We start from the raw sequence: 20979 nt of genomic DNA, 5'->3' as shown, positions 1-20979 counted from the left end.
AGGTCTACTTTGGTCTCTTCTTGCCCAAGATCACGGATGATAAATTTAAAGCGGGCAACATGGATGGCAAAGAATTAGAATGGATTTCACAGGATGTCAGAGCTGGAAGAAATCTTTAAAAAAAAACTAAAACCCATTGTGGTTAAGTCAATTCCGACTCATAGTGACCCTATAGGACAGAGTAGAACTGCCCCATAGAGTTTACAAGTCAGATAATTCAACCTCCTCCCCGTAAAAATCAAACCAAACCAACCATATGAGACATGTTGTTCATCTTTCGATTTTAAAAATAATTTGTACTCCTTACAGAAAAATTGGGAAATTAACAAAAGCATGCATTTGAAAAAGAAAACTGCTCATGATCTCTTAACACCATTTAAATATTTCAATTTACTTACTTCTAGGCTATTTCATGGTTGAGCTATATCAAAGAAATATTTCGTAACTTGCCTTTTCACTTAATATTATATTTCACTTAATAGTCATGTTAGTAAAATTCTTTGGAACTATTATTTTTTCATGGGCGCACAACTTATTTAACCAATTCCTTACTACTGGTCATATATGCTTTTCCACGTTTTTACTACAGTACAGGTAGTCGCCCACTTAGGATATATTTGAATGACAATGAACCACACTTATGACTGTCCCTTTTTTTTTTTAATATCATCTCATTAGTAATATGTACTACATATAATGTTGCAATGCATAATTTACTGATGTTATCATTCCCAGATGTTCACTAGCAGATGTTTAATTTTACGATTTACTATTCAAAACACTGCCATATAGTTAGCTTTCCTAAACTAAATCAGGGGCTTCAGTTGCTTGAAAACACGGTCCCAAATGCTGACCACTTTGCTAAAGTTGATAGGCAGATTCCGGAGGCAGTGAGCTATTATCACAAAATACATGGGAGAAAAGAAAAGGAGTATATAGACAACTCTCATTAATTTTATGACTAGGAACATCATGCCCATTCCCAGGGATAATCCAGATGATCCAGAACCTTCCACAAGTGGAATTATTACTGCAACTGACAGAATGCCAACATCATCCAACTCTTCTGCACCGTCAGGGTAAATTTTTATGACGTGTGTATTTTTTTGTGTACCTATGTATGTCTGGAAACCCTGGTGGCGTAGTGGTTAAGAGCTATGGCTGCTAACCAAAAGGTCGACAGTTCGAATCCACCAGGTGCTCCTTGGAAACTCTATGGGGCAGTTCTACTCTGTCCTGTAGGGTCACTATAAGTTGGAATCGACTTGAAGCAATGGGTTTGGTTTTTCGTTTTTATGTATGCATGTATTAAAATAATCTCGAAGTTCATATGCAACGTTTCCAATCCCCAAAACAAAGGTAGGATTTATAAAGATACTGATAATAAAAGGCAATAATAATGAAAACTAAAAAAAGTAGGTATTTGATTTATGTCAGAACTGACTTATGACATAAGTCTGGAACTACCTGTATTATAATAACACTGAAACGAACTATATTTATCCACATTTTGGAATATTTTCTTAAGCGAGAGTACTAGAATTACCGAGTCAAATACTTAGTATTTTAAGGGCTCTTGTTGCATGTTAGGAAACCCTGGTGGTGTGTGGTTCAGAGCTACCACTGCTAACCAAAAGGTTGGCAGTTCGAATCCACCAGGCACTCCTTGGAAACCCTATAGGGCAGTTCTACTCTGTCCTTTAGGGTTGCTATGAGTCAGAATCATCTCAATGGCAACAGGTTTGGTTTGGTTTTTGTTGCATGTTATTGCCAAGTGGCTTTCAGGGAGCGTTGCCCTCATCTTGAGGTGAGGTCCTAAAAAATGAGATAACCCAGATCCATGTAACTACTCAGTCGCAGAGATAGAAACCCAGGTCTCCCATCACCATGGCTTTCTTTTCTTCCAGTGGTTTCCTAAAAACTCTTGTTAAATAAGAATCTGGTCCTCACTCTGGGAGATTCTGATTCATTAGGACTGGGATAAGTCTAAGTATCTATATTTTCAATAAGCAGACTTCACCTGAAGGATGGAGAATTCTGACAGACAGCCAGATTTAAGGAACCCTGTAGTACAGCATCTTTTACCCACAAAGTAACCCATATAATCCTGGAGCAAATAAGGCTCAGGAGTTAGATAATTCTGGTATTATTACAGACCCTGGGAAACCAGAGCTCTCTAGAGGCCAGACCCCTGGAAGAGTCATGGCAGGCACTATCAAGTGTCTAAATCTTCACATCAACCACGGTCGCAGGTATCCCAGAGGTAAATCTTTTAACCACAACTAAACCAAAGGGATAAAATAATCAGTGTCCACAGGGAAAGGAATCTACCCTCCCTCCACCCGCAAAATGCAGGCTTCTGAAGAGAAGAACCTGCACCTTGTTAAGTCACAACAAGATAAATGAGCCGAGATACTAAGTATCAGGATGAGGCTCTGAAGTCATCTGAGAGAAACTGTGTGCACGTCAGCACACGTGACTGCCTCTGTAAGTGGCATGAGCGAGGCTTCAGATGTCTGTTTCCTGTCCTAACCCTGAACATACATTACCACCCTACCCATTCCATCCTCTTCAACCAGTGCCAATGGCCCCGCAGGTGTGACTGGCCTCAGGCAGCTCTGCCTGCCCTTGTGGCTAAGCCCACAGGTCTGAGACCACTCAGAGGAAGGATGCCTTCTACCTGCTAAAAGGCAGCTACCAGAGATCAAAACCAGATTAATAAGGTGGAAAACAAAAACCATCCCAGGCTGCACATTTCGATGCTAAAAGCAAGCACACCATTAATCAAGCTACTTAAATATCACTTAGTGTGGGTTTGTCACTGTCTTTCTAATATGTGAGAAAATAATTCAAATACTGAAATGAAGACTGTCTAAAACTAGTTTGCCCCCAAAGCAAACCCTAAGACAAAGATTTGGGTACAAGTAGTTTATTTGGGGGGTGATCCTCGGAAGCAGAATGAGGAGCAGAGAGGTGAGGGGTTGGTGCTGCGGCAAGCAGGGCTGCGACCCTCGAAGATACTGTGTGGAATACACCTCACGTTGTCCTGCTGAGGGACATGGAAGCTGGGCTATCTATCCACCAACTTCCATAGCTCATTGGCTGCAGGGCACTCCCGGGGCATTGACTTGCCAGCACTCCCTACCCACCCCTCTTCAGTGGCCAGAGACATCAACAAGGTAGGAGACTCGGGAAACCTTTGACATGCTCAGGAGTTACCTGCAGGTGGCAGAGGGGATATGGGTGGAAAACAACAGCATCTGCTACAAAGAACGTCCCAAAATTTAACGTAAAATGGTCGCCCTTTCCCCATGCACTCATTTTCCCCGTGAATTTGATATGGAATAACTGAATGGACAATTTAAATGACTTTTATAATAATAGCACATAAATAAATATTTACAGCTATTCGTGTCAAGGATGCCTTGATGGTGCTCCACTTGTCCCTTCGCCTGTCAATCACAATGACGAATCCAATGCTGGCGGCTTCTGTGCTGTAAAAAAGAGTAAGTGGTCAGTGTCAGAGATCAGGGAAGACACATGGGTTTTGGGTGCCTCTGGCAGCAGAACCCATCCTACAGCCTCCACAGCACCCTGGCTCACTGTGTAAACCAACCACACACCAAAAGGAACAACCAGGTCTGTGTTTCCTGACAAAAGAGCCAACTCCCTCTACCAGCCTGAACCTGAAAAAGCACGCGTGTTCATGCATGAAGGAAGATAAGCATGTCGGGAGAGCATCACATGTCCCCCACACAGTCAGAGGACCTCAAGGCTGAGCTCTGCCATCTTTCCACTGCCAAGGCCGTAATCAGGGCACTATCAATATCCTTCTCCCTGGTGGCACCGTGGTTAAGAGCTCGGCTGCTAACCAAAAGGTTGGCAGTTCAAATCCACCAACCACTCCTTGGAAACCCTATGGGGCAGTTCTGCTCTGTCCCGTAGGGTCACTATGAATCAGAATCGACATGACAACAACGGGTTTGTTTTTTTTTGTTTGCTTGTTTAGGAGTCAGTCCTAGAGGTGTTCAGAAATAATACATGGTGATGGAAAACAACCCTCCTAAGTGCTGAGCCTTAAACAGGCCAACAGACCACATGCACAGGGGATATCACCTTCGTTAAGACCGAAAGGAGGCTGTTGGGTTCCCTCGCAAGTCCCCACAAAATTCTTACAAAACCCTTTGAAACTAAAGTCCTAAAAAAAAAAAAAAAACCCAAACCCACTGTCATCAAGTTGATTCCGACTCATAGCAACCCTATAGGACAGAGTAGAACTGCCCCATAGGGTTCTCAAGGAGTGTCTGGTGGATTTGAACTGTCGACCTTTTGGTTAACAGCCATAGCTCTTAACCACTACGCCACCAGGGTTTCCAAAGTCCTAAAAGTGGGAACATTTTTCTTCTCTCTCTTTGGGAGGAAGTGTGGTATACAGGGAAGAGCAAGGACTTCAGAGCCTGGTTCAACCCTAGACCTGCTGCTTATTAGCGCTGAGACCTTGGGAAAATTACCTCCTGTCTATAACTGTTTCCTTCAGGGCTTTGGAACCGGTCCAACCTCCTGCTGGGAATTTGCCTTTCCACCCCAGATATACTGAATCAGAATCTACAGTTTAACCAGATCCCCAGGTGATTCTTATGTATACATATATAAAAACCACCTGGGGGTCTTGTTAAAATGTAGATTCTGATTCAGTGTGCTTGGGGTGGAAATGCAAATTCTCAGGAGGGGGCCAAGCTGGGACTGAACTGGTCTGAAGCCCTAGTTTCCTTATCTATAAAATGAGAATAATAGCACTAAAAGTGAAGAGATAAAAAAACAAAAATTCTTCAAGTGGTCACATCAGACTATGTTGGCATCTCCTGTCTGGAGGGGAGATGAGAGGGCAGAGGGGGCCAGAAGCTACCTGAACAGACACGAGGAGAGAGAGTGGGGGGGAAGTATTCTGCTATCTCATCAGAGGGAGAGCAATCAGGTGTATGTAAATTTTTGTATGAGAGACTGACCTGATTTGTAAACTTTCACTTAAAGCACAATAAAAATTAATCAAAAAAAAAAAAAAATTCTGGAGCCAGGCTGCCTAGGTTTGACTTCTGAATTTTGCTGTTTACATATTGTGTGTTTAGGGGGAAAAGCTACTTAACCTCTACAGTTTCTCAGGCTCCTCATCTGTGAACTAGGAAAAAGAATAACTATCTCATAAAGCTGACGTGAGGATTAAATCAGCACGTGTGTGCACAGATGCCAGAAGAAAGAACAAATCTGTCTGGAAGAAGTACAGCCAGAGTGCTCCTCGGAAGCAAGGATGGCGAGACTATGTCTCTCGTACTTTGGACATGCTATCAGGGGGGACCAGTCCCTGGAGAAGGACATCATGCTTGGTAAAGTACAGGGTCCTTGTAGAAGAGGAAGACCCTCAACGAGATGGATTGTAAAAGTGGCTGCAACAATGGGCTCAAGTGTAACAATGATTGTGAGGATGGCACAGGACCCGGCGGTGTTTCGTTCTGTTGCACATGGGGTCACTGTGAATCAGAACCAACTAAGCGGCACCTAATAGCAATGACAAACATGTATAGATGTGTAAAATGTTCAGAACAACGTTTGGTACATGGTAAAGCTATAGAAGCACTATTCTTTTTTTTTTTATGTGCTTCTCAGATATTAAAAGAGATCAAGTACATGTAAAATAGCTGCCCATAGTAAACCTTCAATAATATAGTTAGCTGCCATCGAGTCAGCCCTGACTCATGGCTACTCCATTCACAACGGACTCAAACCATTCTGATCCATGGGGTTTTTCTTAGCTGATTTTTGAAAGTAGATCACTAAACCTTTCTTTCTTGTCCATGTTAGTCTGGAAGCTCCACTGAAACCTTTTCAGCATCATAGCAACATGCAAGCCTCCACTGACAGATGGGTGGTAGTGGTGTTTGAGGTACCTTCAAACCTTCAATAACTTACTAATATTGGATAAAAGGTTAGCCTCACCCTAAAAAGTATCTGCATGTGAATAAGGTAGAAGAACCAAGCAAATCCTGCAAGAGAACCTACAGTAGCTGCTCTGGGGCATCACTGAAGAATGTTCTAAGGGAGCTAAAGGCTCTTAATCAAGGTGGAGCTGGGAGAGACTCAGAAAATACAGTATATAAACAAAGGCTGTTTGTTGGACTATGAGACGAGAGGCTGCCATTATATACGATTTCCCCAGCCAAAGGGAAAGCCAGCGTTACTCACAGCGAAGTTCTCACCTCCACACAGATCAAGTCTCAAGACTGGGACCTCTGGGTGAACTGAGTATGGAACCTGCTGGAAAAACACCTGTGCACACAAACGGCTGTATGTCCTGACACAACTTCAGAAGAAAGAGACAAAGAATCATGACAATGACTTGCAGTACAGTCCCCACAAAAGGTATACTTTCTAAACAATGCTCCATCATATCGACCACTGGTTTTTGCTTCTGGGTTTTTTTTTCCCCACCCCATCTTGTTTAACAAAGGCATCAAAACCTCAACTAAGCCAAATGCACAGGAAATGTATTTTCTGTAGGTAACGCTTGGCTGTTTTAACCCTCATTGTTCGTTTTAACACTAAGGTCCTATGATGTGCATACTGAAATATTTACAGACAAAATGATATAATAGCTGCTTCAGATATTGACAGAAGGGAACATGGGTGAATATTCAGATGAAGGAGTCGCTGGGTGGTGCAAGCAGCTAATACGCTTGGAGGCTAATGAACAAGTTGTCAGTCGAGTCCACCCAGAGGCACCTTGGAAGAAAGGCCTGGCAATCTACTTCTGAAAAAATCAGCCACTGAAACCCTATGGAGGGCAGTTCTACTCTGACACACATGGAGTGGCCATGAATCAGAATCAACTCAATGACAACTGGTTACTGGTTTATACAGATGAAATTCAATTATCCGTGGGTTGATAAGTGTTGAAGCTAAATGAGAGAAACTTAGGTGCTTATTATACTAGACTCTTGACATTTCATATGTCTAAATTTTTCCATAATTAAAAAAAATCTAAGACTAAAAACATTCAAAAAGCTTTTGGGTAGTTTATGAATAAAACATCTAGAGTTACAGAAGGCTGAAACTTTGGGGACCAGCTGTACTCCATTCATAGAACAGACAATAGTTAGAGGACACTTCCTCTTTGTAGCAGGACGGAGCCTGCTCAACGGCTTGGTTCAGTCCTCAACCAGTGAAGGAATGCCCTTCCAGTTTCTCTAAGATGCCCATCCAGCTCCACCAGACATACCCAGTAACCTGGAGTTCACTGCCTCCAACCCAACTTAATTCTCTGTCAGGCTGCTCAGAGAGTAGGTGGTCCTTTCCCCATATTCAGTCAAATCTGCCTTCTTATATAGGCTCCACATTTCAAATTCCATCCCTCGCATCACTCTTTTTTTAATGGAAAGAGAAACAAATATGTTACTGATCAATAATAAAGCTTCTATAGGACTACAATGGGAATAAATCCATCAGGAATGCATTAATATATGAATGAAAGCATACTGCCAGGTTTTTCTACTGTACATAAACAAAAAAACACCAAACCCATTGACATCAAGTCAATGCTGACTCACAGCAACCCTTTGGGACAGAGTAGAACTGCTCCACAGGGTTTCCAAGGCTGTAATCTTTATGGAAGCAGACTGACACATCTTTCTCCCATAGAGCAGCTGGTGGGCGGGAACCATCCCACCGAACTTTCAGTTAACAGCTGATCACTTAACCACTGCACCACCAGGGCTCCTTTCTACTGTACGGTGATATGAAATACTGCAGTTGTTTGAAGTGTTGACTGTCTATGGACCCCACCACACACACACACACACACACACACACAAACATACCGCCACCACTGCTTTATTTAAATGATACCGATGTCTAGAATATACATTAAATATTTGAAAACGCACAACTAGGGGATTCTACAGGGGAAGCAAGAGATGGGTAATGTCATTAGAGAAAGATCTTTCTGGGACTGTAGAGATGAATGACTTCCTCTTTCTGATGATGCTAACCTTAGAAAATGGAGAGAAGAAATGTTCACGGGCTTCTATAGTGGCGCTCCAAGGGTTTCACTCTTGAAGGAGCCGGGGAGAGAGCAGGAAGGACGGAGTAGTTACATACAGGGTCGTCTGCAACATCACTTCTCCAACTTCAGTCTTCATGAGGGTCTTGTTAACAGGCAGATTCTGATTCAAGGAGTCTGGGGTGAGGCCCCATATTCTGCATTTCTACAAACTCCCAGGTATTGTCCACTCTGGAGCCCATGCTTTGAGTAACAAGGATTGACAAAACACCTTGGGTAGCTGGCCCCCGCCTCACCCCCACCGCCTCCCTCCTCTCTCCTGTGTATAGACAGCAGCTGGTTGTAGCATTTGCCCTCATCTGTAGCCTTGAGAGAGGAGCCCTGGGGGCACAGTGGTCGAAGCACTCGGCTGCTAACTGGAAGGTCGGTGGTTCAAATCCACCAGTGGCTCCATGGGAGAAAGATGTGACAGTCTGCTTCTGTGAAGATTTACAACCATGGAAACCCTATGGGGTTGCTGAGTTGGAATCAACTTGACCGCAAAGGGTTTGGTTTTCGGTAGATAGCCCTGAGAACCTCTTCCTTCACAAAATGGATTTGCTTGGACAGACCCTAGAACATGAGTATTGAAGATGGGGTGAAGGAGGAGCTGAGCTCCAAGAAACTCCAGGCCCCACAGAAGACGCAGAAAAAGAATATAAAATGCAGGTCTTTCTAGAAGTAACACTGACTAAAGACTGTCTCCAGAGCAAAGTCCTCTTTATCATGGCAAATAAAAAGTCCTGCCTACTCCCTAGTCAAACATCTGTTTATGGGACCCACCCACTGTTGCCAAGTTAGCTGGTCTCACCCCTCTACCCTTCAAGTACAAGGATTTGGGGTAAACAAACCCCACCACCCACTGCCTTCGAGTAGACCTACACAACTGCAAAGGAAACCCAAGCCAGGTACTTATATTAACAATATAACCCCTTCATTCACAAGTACAGGTAGGCAACCAAAGATCTCTAGAAATGAATAAAGCCAAAGCATCAAAGAAAAACATTGAGAGGAACAAACAGAACAATCAACCTAGAAACAGTAAATAACTTTTTAATTTTTTGCTAATTAATAACCCAAGACAGGAGAGGATAAAGACACTGTATCCATAAAACAACAACGACCTGTTATGAAAAGGGATCAATCAGGAATAGGAAATAACCCAAAAAACCAAACTCATTGCCACTGAGTCAATTTCAACTCATAGTGACCCTATAGGACAGAGTAGTACTGCCCCACAGGGTTTCCAAGGCACAGTTGGTGGATCTGAACCTCCCAGCTTTTGGTTAGGAGCCGTGGCTCTTAACCACTATACCATCAGGGTTTCCGAACAGGAATAGTTCTTGGAAATTAAAAACATGATGCCAGAATCTAAAAATTCATAGAAGAGTTTAAAAAAAAAGAATAGATATTGCTGATGACAAAATTAGTGATCTGAAATAAAAAGTTTATCAAAAATGAAAAAAAAGAGAGACCTCTGGGTAGCTGAGTTAAATCTGAATCTCTTCACACATTCTCTAAAAACCATACAGCTCAACAGATAAACCAAACAACCAAACCCGTTGCCATGGATTCGATTCCGACTCATAGTGGCCCTATAGGACAGAATTGAACTGCCCCATAGGGTTTCCAAGGAGTGGCTGGTGGATTTGAGCTGCCGACCTTTTGGTTAGCAGCCAAGCTCTTCACATGTAGAAGGACACAAATCCCATGCTTTCAGCATAACTGGAAGACAGAGAACACTGCAGATTTCAAGTTACCTGTAATTGCATTTGGAAAAAAAAAAAAAAAAGGCACCAATTTCCGGCAGAATTATCTCTTTAGCTGCTGCTGTTTTGGGGGGGAGCTAGAGGATATCAGAGGAGCCCTGGTGGTTCAGTGGTTAAGAGCTACTGCTGCTAATCAAAACGTCAGCAGTTCGAATCCACCGCCCGCTCCTTGGAAACCCTATGAAGCAGTTCTACTCTGTCCTATAGGGTTGTAAGAGTCTGAATCGACTCTATGGCAACGGGGTTTGGAGAGGTGTGAGGATAAACTACACTCAAGAGAGAGGAGGGGATTAAGATAAAACAGCCCCTAGGAAACGAACCGTTCACCCTAAATGCAAAGGTACTTAAGAAGAGTACTAGTACATTAGAGCACCGACTATGGAAGGACTCAAAGAGGCAGTCTTGAAAAGAGGCAGGCAGTCTGGGAGAGAAACAAAGGAAAGGAGAAGAGGAGGCTATGCAAAAAGGCAAAAAGAGGCAAGGTGTAAAGCTTAGGATACTACAAGACAAGATATATATATATGTGTGTATATATACATTTTTTTTATATACATGCACACACACACACATACACGAATACAAACCCCTTCCATTAACCTCCCTCTCAAAAATTTTTAAGGCCATCCCTTACAGAAACCATATTTAGACACACTAACAGATGACAGCACTCTTGAACTAGGAATCTCGTAAACTACCCCAAACCACCAATCCTGTTTGCTAAATGTGGAGATGCATGCAGTCTTCATCATTACAATCACTTCACCTACACTACTACAAGGGAAAAAAATAAGAAGAATTAAAACTTTTTAGCTAATGAAAATTCCTCCCAAAAAAGCTAGTCATTACGCAGGAAAAAAAAAAAAAAAAACCTACAACATAAACCTCCAAACTGAACTAAATGTCTTCACATAAGCATTCACACTTAAAATCAGAAACTAAAAAACCAGGAACAGAAAGGAATAAAAATAAAAAATAGGAAGTAACAAAAAAAGAACTGATTGAAGTCAGGGCTGGGTGGAGGAAAAAACAAAATCATATGAGGAATGAAGTCTAAATTAAAAAATACTCAAAGGAAAACAAATATGAAACAAAATTTAATGAGAGGCAGTGAATAAAATTGAGAAAACAAGCCAGAGTGTTAAAATGAAATGAAGAAAAAAGTAAAAAAAGGTCAGAAAGAAAGTGGTTGAAACGGAAGCTAGGCAAGAGATTCAACATACTTATAGATGGAGTCCCTAAAGATTAAAAAAAAAAAAAAAAAAGGAGCAGAAATAATATTTCAAAGCAAAATCGAAGACAACTTTCTAAAAATAAAAATAGACCCGAATCTACATACACCTGAAAGGGTCCAGCAGGCACCTGGGAAAACTGACCTGAAAAAATCAACTCTGAGACATATTCCAGCAAATTGTTAGACTTTAAAGATAAAGCCGTAATCCTAAGCATCTCCAGGGAAAAGATCAAATAATTACCAGAACTAGAGAAACAAACAGGGGCATCATGCTTTCAAAAGCAACATACAAATCATGGCAAGAATACTGTTCTAGAACAACTCATGAACAAAAAGTTTGAACCAATAATTTGACGCCCAGGGCAAGCTGCCTTTCAAGTATGAAGGCAACAGAAAAAGCCATAGACATCCAAGAACTCGGGGAGTTCTGTATCCATGAGTCCTTCTTGAAGACTCTGCTAGAGGTTGATCTTCATCCAATAACAAGACAACTTGAGGAAATGTCAGCAAAAGGTCTACTTAATGTAGGTCAGTCTAAACAAATGTAGGTTTAATGTAAACAAAAGTGCAATGGGTAATGGAAGGATAGTATATAGAATACAAGTTGAAAAGGAGAAGGGAAGAAAGAGAATAAACTCACTGATTATTGTACAGGTAGTAGGAGGGAGTCAAATGATACTACTGAGAGTTGACAAATGAGAAGTAAAAAGTTAAACAATTAAAAAAAGAGGGACTAAGGGGACATTTAAAAAGTGTAACTACAACGGTAATCACGAGGACAAAATCTCCCTAAATACCAAAAGAAAAGGAAAATTTAAAAAAAAAAAAAGAAAATATATTATGTTGAGAAATACAAACATAATACAAATAGTATTATAAGATAAAATGATATGACTGAATTGAGACCAAACATACCAATCATATCAATAAATATAAACAGAAGAAATAAGCAAAGAACAGAAGAAAAGTTTTCTAAGCTTGAATATTTGGTTTGAAAGGAGCCACAGAAATTCTAGCAAAATGAAGGAAAAAGGTCTGAAATTTCAAAACTGCAAAACATAAAGAAAATCCCAAGGAGAGTACTGAAGGGGAGAAAGAAATAGTTTACTCATGAAGGAATGAGACTTGGATATTTTTGAGAAAGATCAGTCTTAGTAATGCTGATAACAAAAATCTGTGGATCAATGTTATTTTACATAAAAAATTCCATACCCAGCCCAGCTGTCAATCAAGTGTGAGGACAAAATGAGCTACTTTCAGACATTCAAGATCTTGTAAGATTCACTTACGATACACTTTTCCTGAAAAGAAATAACTCAAACATTTTTTAATGAAAATGAAATTTAAAAAATGAAGGGACCTCCTTGGAAACTCCATGAGGCAGTTCTACTCTGTCCTATAGGATCGCTATGAGTCAGAATCGACTTGATGGCAACGGCTTTGGTTTAGTTTTGGGTTTTCCCAGAGATACAATAAAAAGTAATCCCAAATTCCCAACTTGCAGCAGACCTAGAAAGCAACCACCCAAATTATAAAAGTAAGCCAGACAGTCTCAGAAGAATGTCTTCAAGATGAAAGTGTATGCCATCATACAAATTATATATGGTAAAGAACCTGCAAGATATTAATAATGCAATAAAGATACATGCCACTTCTGTAAATAAGAAAAAAAGAAAGGCAATTAGAAGCCCCAAAAGAAAAAGCACATAAAAATGTCACTGTCTAAATCTGAAATGAATTGTGGCATAATTTTAAGCAGAGAAGGGAAGAAAATCCATTTGACCTTCACTTTTTTTTGTAGAATTTTCCTTTGAGTGACACCAGATTAATGATATCGGATTAGAACTCTCACTCGAGAAGTCCAATCATATTATGTATATAAATGTGTTTTACTGATTTCTATTATTTAGAATCAACTTAGAGTCAAAGAAAGAAAACTCACAAGAAAATCTGTAAATACAGGTTGCTGTTGTTGTGTGCCGTCAAGTCAATTCTGAGGCATAGCGGCCGCATGTGACCTAGTAGAACTGCCCCATAGGGTTTCGTAAGCCATAATCTTTATGCAAGCAGATTGTCATATCCTCCTCCCATGAAGCTGCTGGTGGATTTGAACTACCAATCTTTCAGATAGCAGCCAAATGCTTGACCGTCGTGCCACCAGGGCTCCTTGCTAAACAAAGTATATATCTTAGCAATGAAAAGGAAATGATATATATGTAGAAGAACCTGAAGGACGAAAGAGAGTAAAAAGAAAGGTGGAAATACATAAACCTTCTTCCCACTTACCATCTCATTACCTCACATTTCACATTTACGACAACAGTCAAAAATCTACTCTCCAACTCTTTGCACATTAATGACGTATATCTGGCAGTAACAAATGCTGAGGTATGAGGGGAGAGTAATGCTGGCTTTGATGGTTAAGGTTGAGTCAGCTTGGCTGAGTCATGATTCTCAGTGGTTTGGCAGTTATGAAATGATGCAACCTGGCGGTTATATAATGATGTAATTTGGCAGTTGTGTAATGATCTAGTCATTCTCCATTTTTTTGTGATCTGATGTGGTCATCTTCCATTTTTGCATAATGATCTGGTCTTTGGAACCTAACGATGTCAATAAGGAGGAGAGAGTACAGTAGAAAATCAACAGATATTATCTAACGTTGCTAGGTACCAGACAGAAGTATATTATTTAAATTTATAATAATATAAAAATAATATAACTAACAAAAATTAGGGGGTGAAAGGTAACAGGAAGAGACAAATAATCATAAGTACACAAAACTCATTTTTCACAGCAAAGACTCACAAGATACTGTCTAAAGTTGGTAAATCAAGAAAAAGAGATAAATACATAAATTAGCCTCATGGAGATAAGCACCACACTGGGTGACATGGTAATCATATTTATACACCATTACCACATCACCATTGTGTTTCCATGACAACAGAGGGCCTATTTTTGCCTATCAGGTGCCAACTGCTACATAAATTACACTACTGATAATTTTCATGATTTAGTGTATAACCACAGCATAATGAATCCTAGGGGTCAGTTTCTCAGAGGCGATACTTAGGCAAGACGCTGTCATTGAATATATGTCTCCTGAGGCTATAGACTGTAGCTAGGTGATTTTAAAAGGCATTAGTAAAACATTCTGAACCACAGAGGTGGTCAACTCCTTTTTAATCACAGTTTTTTTTTCCAAAATCAGTATTTCAACTAAGCATGGATTTTTTTTTTTTTAATTGAGATGAAATTCACATAACACAAAATTAACCATTTTAAAGTGAACAGCTGAGTGGCATTTAGTAGATTCACGTGTTGTACAACCACCACCTCTATCTGGCTCCAAAACTTTTTCATCCCCCCAAATCTAAATCCCACACCCATTAAAAAATTATCCCCATTCCCTCTTCCCCCAGCCCCTGGCAACCACCCATCTGCACTCTGTCCCTATGTTACTTTGGATATTCCATATAAATGGAATCGTACAACACGTGACCTTTTGTGTCTAGCTTCTCTCACTTATCATAATGTTTTTGAGGTTCATCCACATTGGAGCAGATATTAGTACTGAAAGCTGTGTGATGTGGTAGAAATAGCCCTGATTCATGAGCTGGAAAATCTAAATCCTAATCTAGGTCCTAAACTTTGTCCTTCACCAGCTTGTGAATTTACACAAATCCTTTCTTCTCCCTGGTCTCAGTGTTCACCTCTGTAAATGAGGAGATTGGACTTAGACCAGTATTTCTCAGAATGCGGTTCCCAAACCAACAGCAGCCACATCTCCTGGAAATTTGTTATAAATGTAAATTATTGGGTCCCACTCCAGAACTACTGAATCAGAAACTCTGTGGCTGGGGCCAGCAATCTGTGTTTTGATAAGCCATCCAGGTGATTCTAATGCATGCTAATGTTTGAGAACCACTACTCTAACCTGGGGTCGGCAAACTACAGCCTAGTGCCCACAGGCCAAACCTATCCCACCCTTGTTTTTGTAAATAAAGTTTCATTGAGACACAGCCACACTCATCTGTTTCTATATAGTCTGTGGCTGCTTTAGAGCTACAACAGTGGGGTTGAGTAGTCGCAACAGAGATTATTTGGTCCACAAAGCCAAAAGTATTTACTCTGTAACCTATTTTAACAGATAACATCAAGTGTATATACCACGCAGTATCTATTATCTCTGTGAAGTTGTAAAGATTACTCAATCAGAAGGCATTTGCAATAGTGCCTGCAGCTCTTTAGTAAGTGTTGTGGACTTGGTACTAGGCAATGGTACTAGGACCCCTTGTCCCCATCACTGTCAGGACCCCTTCACATCTCAGAGAAGTAAAAACTCAAGGCCCTTTATGGCTGACGGAATCCCAGGAAACTTTACTGACCAGGTAGTGACTGGTGGAGTCATGATGAGAGTTGACTGCTCTTCACTTAAGGCTTGATTCTCCAAAGGCAACAGTCACGAATGTTATAGCTAATACCACACCCAAACCTTCTCCAATTTCATTCCAACCCCTCAAACTACCCATCTCCATAGTAACCAATGTCACATAATAAATACTAGGAGAGGAGACTGCTCATGATGAGAAGTGGTCCTGTCACTTGATAGTACCACCGAGTGACACTAAGTTCCAGACGTTTACACCATTTAACACCTGCAAATTTAGGTGAGACGTTGTGATTTGAATTTCTACAGATACCTACATTGAACGTATCAGAAAAGGGAAAATGGGTTCCTATCTGAACAGGACAGATGACACAAACATAGGAGGTAGTAATGCTATGCTAAAGCAAAAAAAAAAGCAAAGGAACAGCAAAAAAGCCATTATATACACACTAGGTCATTCTACGGGAAGAAACAATGTCAGACCCCCAGTTCTTACATAGAAGAGTACAGGGCCCTGGCATATTAATATTTTTTCCTACCCTCTGGTATGTTCTTGTTGTTAGGTACCATCAAGTCAACTCCAGCTCATGAGACCTCATGTATAACAGAACACAACATTGCCTAGTTCTGTGCCATTTTCATGATCACAGGTATGTTTGAGTTCATTGTTGTGGTTATTGCATCAATCTATTTCATTAAGGGATCCCTCATTTTCTCTGACCCTCTACTTCACCAAACATGGTATCCTTGTCTAGCGATCAGTCTTCCAAAGTAAGTGAGCCAAAGTCTCGCCATCCTTGCTTCTAAAGAGCATTCTGGTTGTATTTTTTCTATCACTGATTTGTTCGTTCTTCTGGCAGTCCACAGTATATTAAATACTCTTTGCCTTCGAGTATAGTTTACTCAAATTCTCTTGGCATATAAGGCTCACTCGCCCGTGTCGCCATTTATTGTAATGAACTCATGGGGCGCTCTCAAATTTCAAGCCTCAATCGCGTGCCTAAGGCCTGGCCTCGCATCCCAGAGGGCTCTGAAGCAAATCTACCCATGTTGGGCAACGCAGCAACTTAGCCTTCATAGTCAAATAATGAATTGAGTCTCCTTATTCTTTGGGGTAGCAATTCCACAGCCAGTCCAGGAAATAACATAGCTCACCTTAGCTCCTCAATCAAAGCAGCATTTTTGCCCATTAATACTGTTCAAAGCCACTTGCAATTTTTTCATTGCCTCCATCAGGGTAAGAAGTTCAGATTGATTGAACTCACTTCTCTGGCAAGGCTGTTTTCTAAAGCTGAGAAGTTGTTTCAATCCCAACAAGTCTCATTTGATGCAAAGGAGCAAGTTTTGTTATCACGCACGGGCCAAATACTGTCCTTCTCCTAAAATCAAAACCCACTGCTGTTAAGTCAATTCTGACTCATAGCAACCCTACAGGACAGAGTACAACTAACTGCCCCATAGGGTTTCCAAGGAGTGGCTGGTGGATTTGAACTGCTAACCTTTTGGTTAGCAGTCAAGCTCTTAACTACTGAGCCACCAGGGCTCTGTCCTTCTCTCATCCCTCCCTAAAATACAAATATCAGACAGCATTCTCAGCCAATCAAAACAGGACACTACTGATCTCAGACTATGCACCAGGCTTTATGTGAGGAAAATGGGATGTGTGAAATTGCTTCTAGCTTAAATAGGTCTCTCAACAGATTCATCGGAAAAAAGGCCCTTTTAGAAATAACAAAGGATCGTGAAATTAACCACTGAGCAAGGGCTTGCATGGTGTAAACAGTTTGCTCTTCACTACTAACTGACAGGTTGGTGGTTCAAATCCACCCAGTGGCACCACAGGATGCAGCAAAGCCTGGTGATCTACTGCTGTAAGATTATAGCCAAGAAAACCCTACAGTGCAGTTGTACTCTGAAGCACATGGGATCCCCTTGAGTCAGAACTGATCCAATGGCAATGTTTTTGTTTTTGATTTTTTAAGGAAATAAGACTCTTATGTCATTTGATAAAAACACTTTCTCTGGCCTCTTTCTAATAATGAACCCAAACTAAGAATAAATCAAGGAACTGAGTAGAGAAATAGCGTAATAAATGTCCATGCATAGGATGTGGAGAAATTGAAACCCTCATACATCGCCGGTGGGAAAATAAAATGGTGCAGCCCCTATGGAAAACAGTTTGGCAGTTCCTCAAAAAGGTAAACATAAAGTTACCATATGACTCAGCAATTCCACTTGTAAATATATACCCAAAAGAATTGAAAACTCAAACAAATGCATGTACACGTACGTTCATAGTAGCACTATTCACAACAGCCAAAAGGTGGAAACAACCCAAATGTCAATCAACAGATGAATGAATAAACAAATTGTAGTACACACATACAACAAAATATTATTCAGCCGTAAAAGTAGATCAAGTACTAATACACACTACAATGTAGATGAACCTCAAATACGTATGCTAAGTGAAAGATGTCAGACACAAAAATCACGTAACGTATGACTCCATTTATATGAATTATCTAGAATAGGTATATCCACAGAGACAGAAAATAGACTGGTAATTGCCAGGCGCTGGACGGAAGAGGGAAGAGGAAGCAATGGCTTAATGAAAATGCTTTGGAGCTAGGTAAAGGTGGTGGTTGTACAACCTGTGAACCTACTAAATGCCACTGAATTGTTCGCTTCAGAATGGTTAATTTCCTGTTATGTGAATTTCACCTCAATTTAGAAAAAAACCCATGTTTAGCTATACAAGTATTGATTTTGGTAAAAACAACTGTAATTAAAAAATAGTTGACCACCTCTGTGGTTCAGAATGTTTTACTAATTCCCTTTAAAATCACCTAGCTATAATCTATACAATATATAACCACAGGAAACATAACTTCAATGACAGTGTCTTGCCTAAGTATCACCTCTGAGAAACTGACCTCTAGGATTTGTCCTGCTACGGTTATACACTGAATTGTGAAAATTATTAGTAGTATATTTTACGTAGCAGATGGCAGCCGATAGATCTATGGGCCCTCTGTTGTCATTGGAAACCTACAGGTGATGTGGTAATGTTGTTGTTCCTTAAGCCCACTGTTGCAGCCACTGTGTCAGTCCATCTCCTTGAGGGTCTTCCTCTTTTAGGCTGACCCTCTACTTTATCAAGCATGATGTCCTCCTCCAGGAACCAATTCCTCCTGATAACATGTCCAAAGTATGTGAGACGCAGTCCCGCCATCCTTGCTTCTAAAGAGCATTCTGGTTGTACTTCTTCCAAGACAGATTTGTTCGTTCTTTTGGCAGTCCATGGTATATTCAATATTCTTCACCAACACAATTCAAAGGCATCCATTCTTAGGTTTTCCTTATTATTCATCATCCAGCTTTTGCATGCATATGATGTGGCTGAAAACACGACGGCTTTTAGGTCAGGCACACCTGAGTCTTCAAGGTGACACCTTTGCTTTTCAACACTTTAAAGAGGTCTTTGGCAGCAGATCTGCCTAATGCGAGGCATCTTTTGATTTCTCAACTGCTGCTTCCATGGCTGTTGATTGTGGATCTAAGTAAAATGAAATCCTTGACAACTTCAATCTTTTCTCCATTTATCATGATGTTCCTTATTTCTCCAGTTGTGAGGCTTTTTGATGTGTTTATGCTGAGGTGTAATCCATACTGAAGGCTGTGGTCTTTGATCTTCATCAGTAAGTGCTTCAAGTCCTCTTCACTTTCAGTAAGCAAGGTTGTGTTATCTGCGTAACGCAGGTTGTAAAAGATTCTTCCTCCAATCCTGATGCCCCGTTCTTCTTCATACAGTCCAGCTTCTCAAATTATTTGCTCAGAATACAGATTGAATAGGTATGGTGAAAGGTTACAACCTCGATGCACACCTTTCCTGACTTTAAACCATGCAATATCCCCTCGCTCTATTCAAACAACTGCCTCTTGATCTATCTACAGTTTGCTCATGAGCACAATTAAATGTTCTGGAATTCCCATTGTTTGCAATGTTATCCATAATTTGTTATGATCCACATAGTCGAATGCCTTTGCATAGTCAATAAAACACAGGTAAGCATTTTCCTGGTATTCTCTGCTTTCAGCCAGGATCCATCTGACATCAGCAATGATATCCCTGGTTCCACGTCCTCTTCTAAACCCAGCTTGAATTTCTGGCAGTTCCCTGTTGATACACTGCTGCAGCTGCTTTTGAATGATTTTCAGCAAAATTTTCCTTGTGTGTGATATTAATGATATTGTTCAATAACTTCTGCATTCACTTCGGTCACTTTTTTTGGGAATAGGCATAAATATGGATCTCGTCCAGTCAATTGGCCAGATAGCTGTCTTCCAAATTTCTTGGCATAGGCAAGTGAGCACTTCCAGCAGTCCATCTGTTTGTTGAAACATCTCAATTAGTATTCTGTCAGTTCCTGAAGCCTTGTTTTTCACCAATGCCTTCAGTGTAGCTTGGACTTCTTCCCTCAGTACCATCAGTTCCTGATTGTATGCTACCTCCTGAAATGGTTGAACGTCGACCAACTCTTTTTGGTATAGTGATTCTGTGTATGCCTTCCATCTCCTTTTGCTACTTCCTGCATTGTTTAGTATTTTCCCCACAGAATCCTTCAATATTGCAACTCGAGGCTTGAATTTTTTCTTCAGTTCTTTCAGCTTGAGAAATGCTGAGCGTGTTCTTCCCTTTTGGTTTTCTATCTCCAGGTCTTTACACATGTCATTACAATACTTTGTGTTTTTGAGCCGCCCTTTGAAATCTTCTGTTCAGCTCTTTTACTTAATCATTTCTACCTTTCACTTTAGCTACTCAACGTTCAAGAGCAAGTTTCAGAGTCTCTTCTGACATCCATTTTGTTCTTTTCTTTCTTTCCTGTCTTTTTAATGATCTCTCGCTTCTTCTTATATGATGTCCTGGATGTCATTCCACAGTTCATCTGATCTTTGGTCATTAGTGTTCAGTGTGTCAAATCTATTCTTGAGATGGTCTCTAAATTCAGGTAGGATGTGCTTAAGTTCATACTTTGGCTCTCGTGGACTTGCTCTAATTTTCTTCAGTTTCAACTTGAACTTGCATATGAACAATTGATAGTCTGAGGTAATGCTGTATGTATTTTAATACCATGTGGTCCATGTAGGAAGGTTGTATTTCATAATAGTTCCTTACATACTACAAGTAATTCACAAAAAATCCCAGGGTCAGGGCAGCTCAGAAAATCAAACTTTTTGCTTATATTGCCTTTAAAGAAAAAAAAAAAACTTCGTGACCGCAGAAGTGAAAGATTTCAGCACAGCCCTCCCTCAGCTTGCTTTCAACCTCCCCACCTGCCCCACCACCTCATCCTACCCAAAAGCTAAATTTGGTTCCAAACATCCTTTCTCACACATCTCAAATGCCTCTTAGCTCTCACCACACCTCCACCATACTGGTCCTGGCACCGTGATTCTCAGCCTTAGCTGCACGCTAGAATCACCTGGGGTGCTT

At 40.6% G+C, this 20979-nt stretch overlaps 1 protein-coding gene across 2 annotated transcripts in view; it reads right to left on the bottom strand.

The window, feature by feature from the left end:
• The window catches only part of MCF2L2 (MCF.2 cell line derived transforming sequence-like 2), a 145066-nt gene that overhangs the window by 84628 nt on the left and 39459 nt on the right, over window positions 1-20979 (bottom strand). For both annotated transcript variants that reach the window (XM_023551507.2, XM_064279514.1), the window contains one exon: window positions 3404-3494. In XM_023551507.2, the coding sequence (XP_023407275.1) occupies window positions 3404-3494 (91 nt within the window). The remainder of the gene's footprint in view (window positions 1-3403; window positions 3495-20979) is intronic.

This window comes from Loxodonta africana, chromosome 1 (genome assembly GCF_030014295.1).
Source record: "Loxodonta africana isolate mLoxAfr1 chromosome 1, mLoxAfr1.hap2, whole genome shotgun sequence".
NCBI classification, from domain to species: Eukaryota; Metazoa; Chordata; class Mammalia; order Proboscidea; family Elephantidae; genus Loxodonta; species Loxodonta africana.
This window is presented reverse-complemented; position numbering and strand designations above follow the sequence as displayed.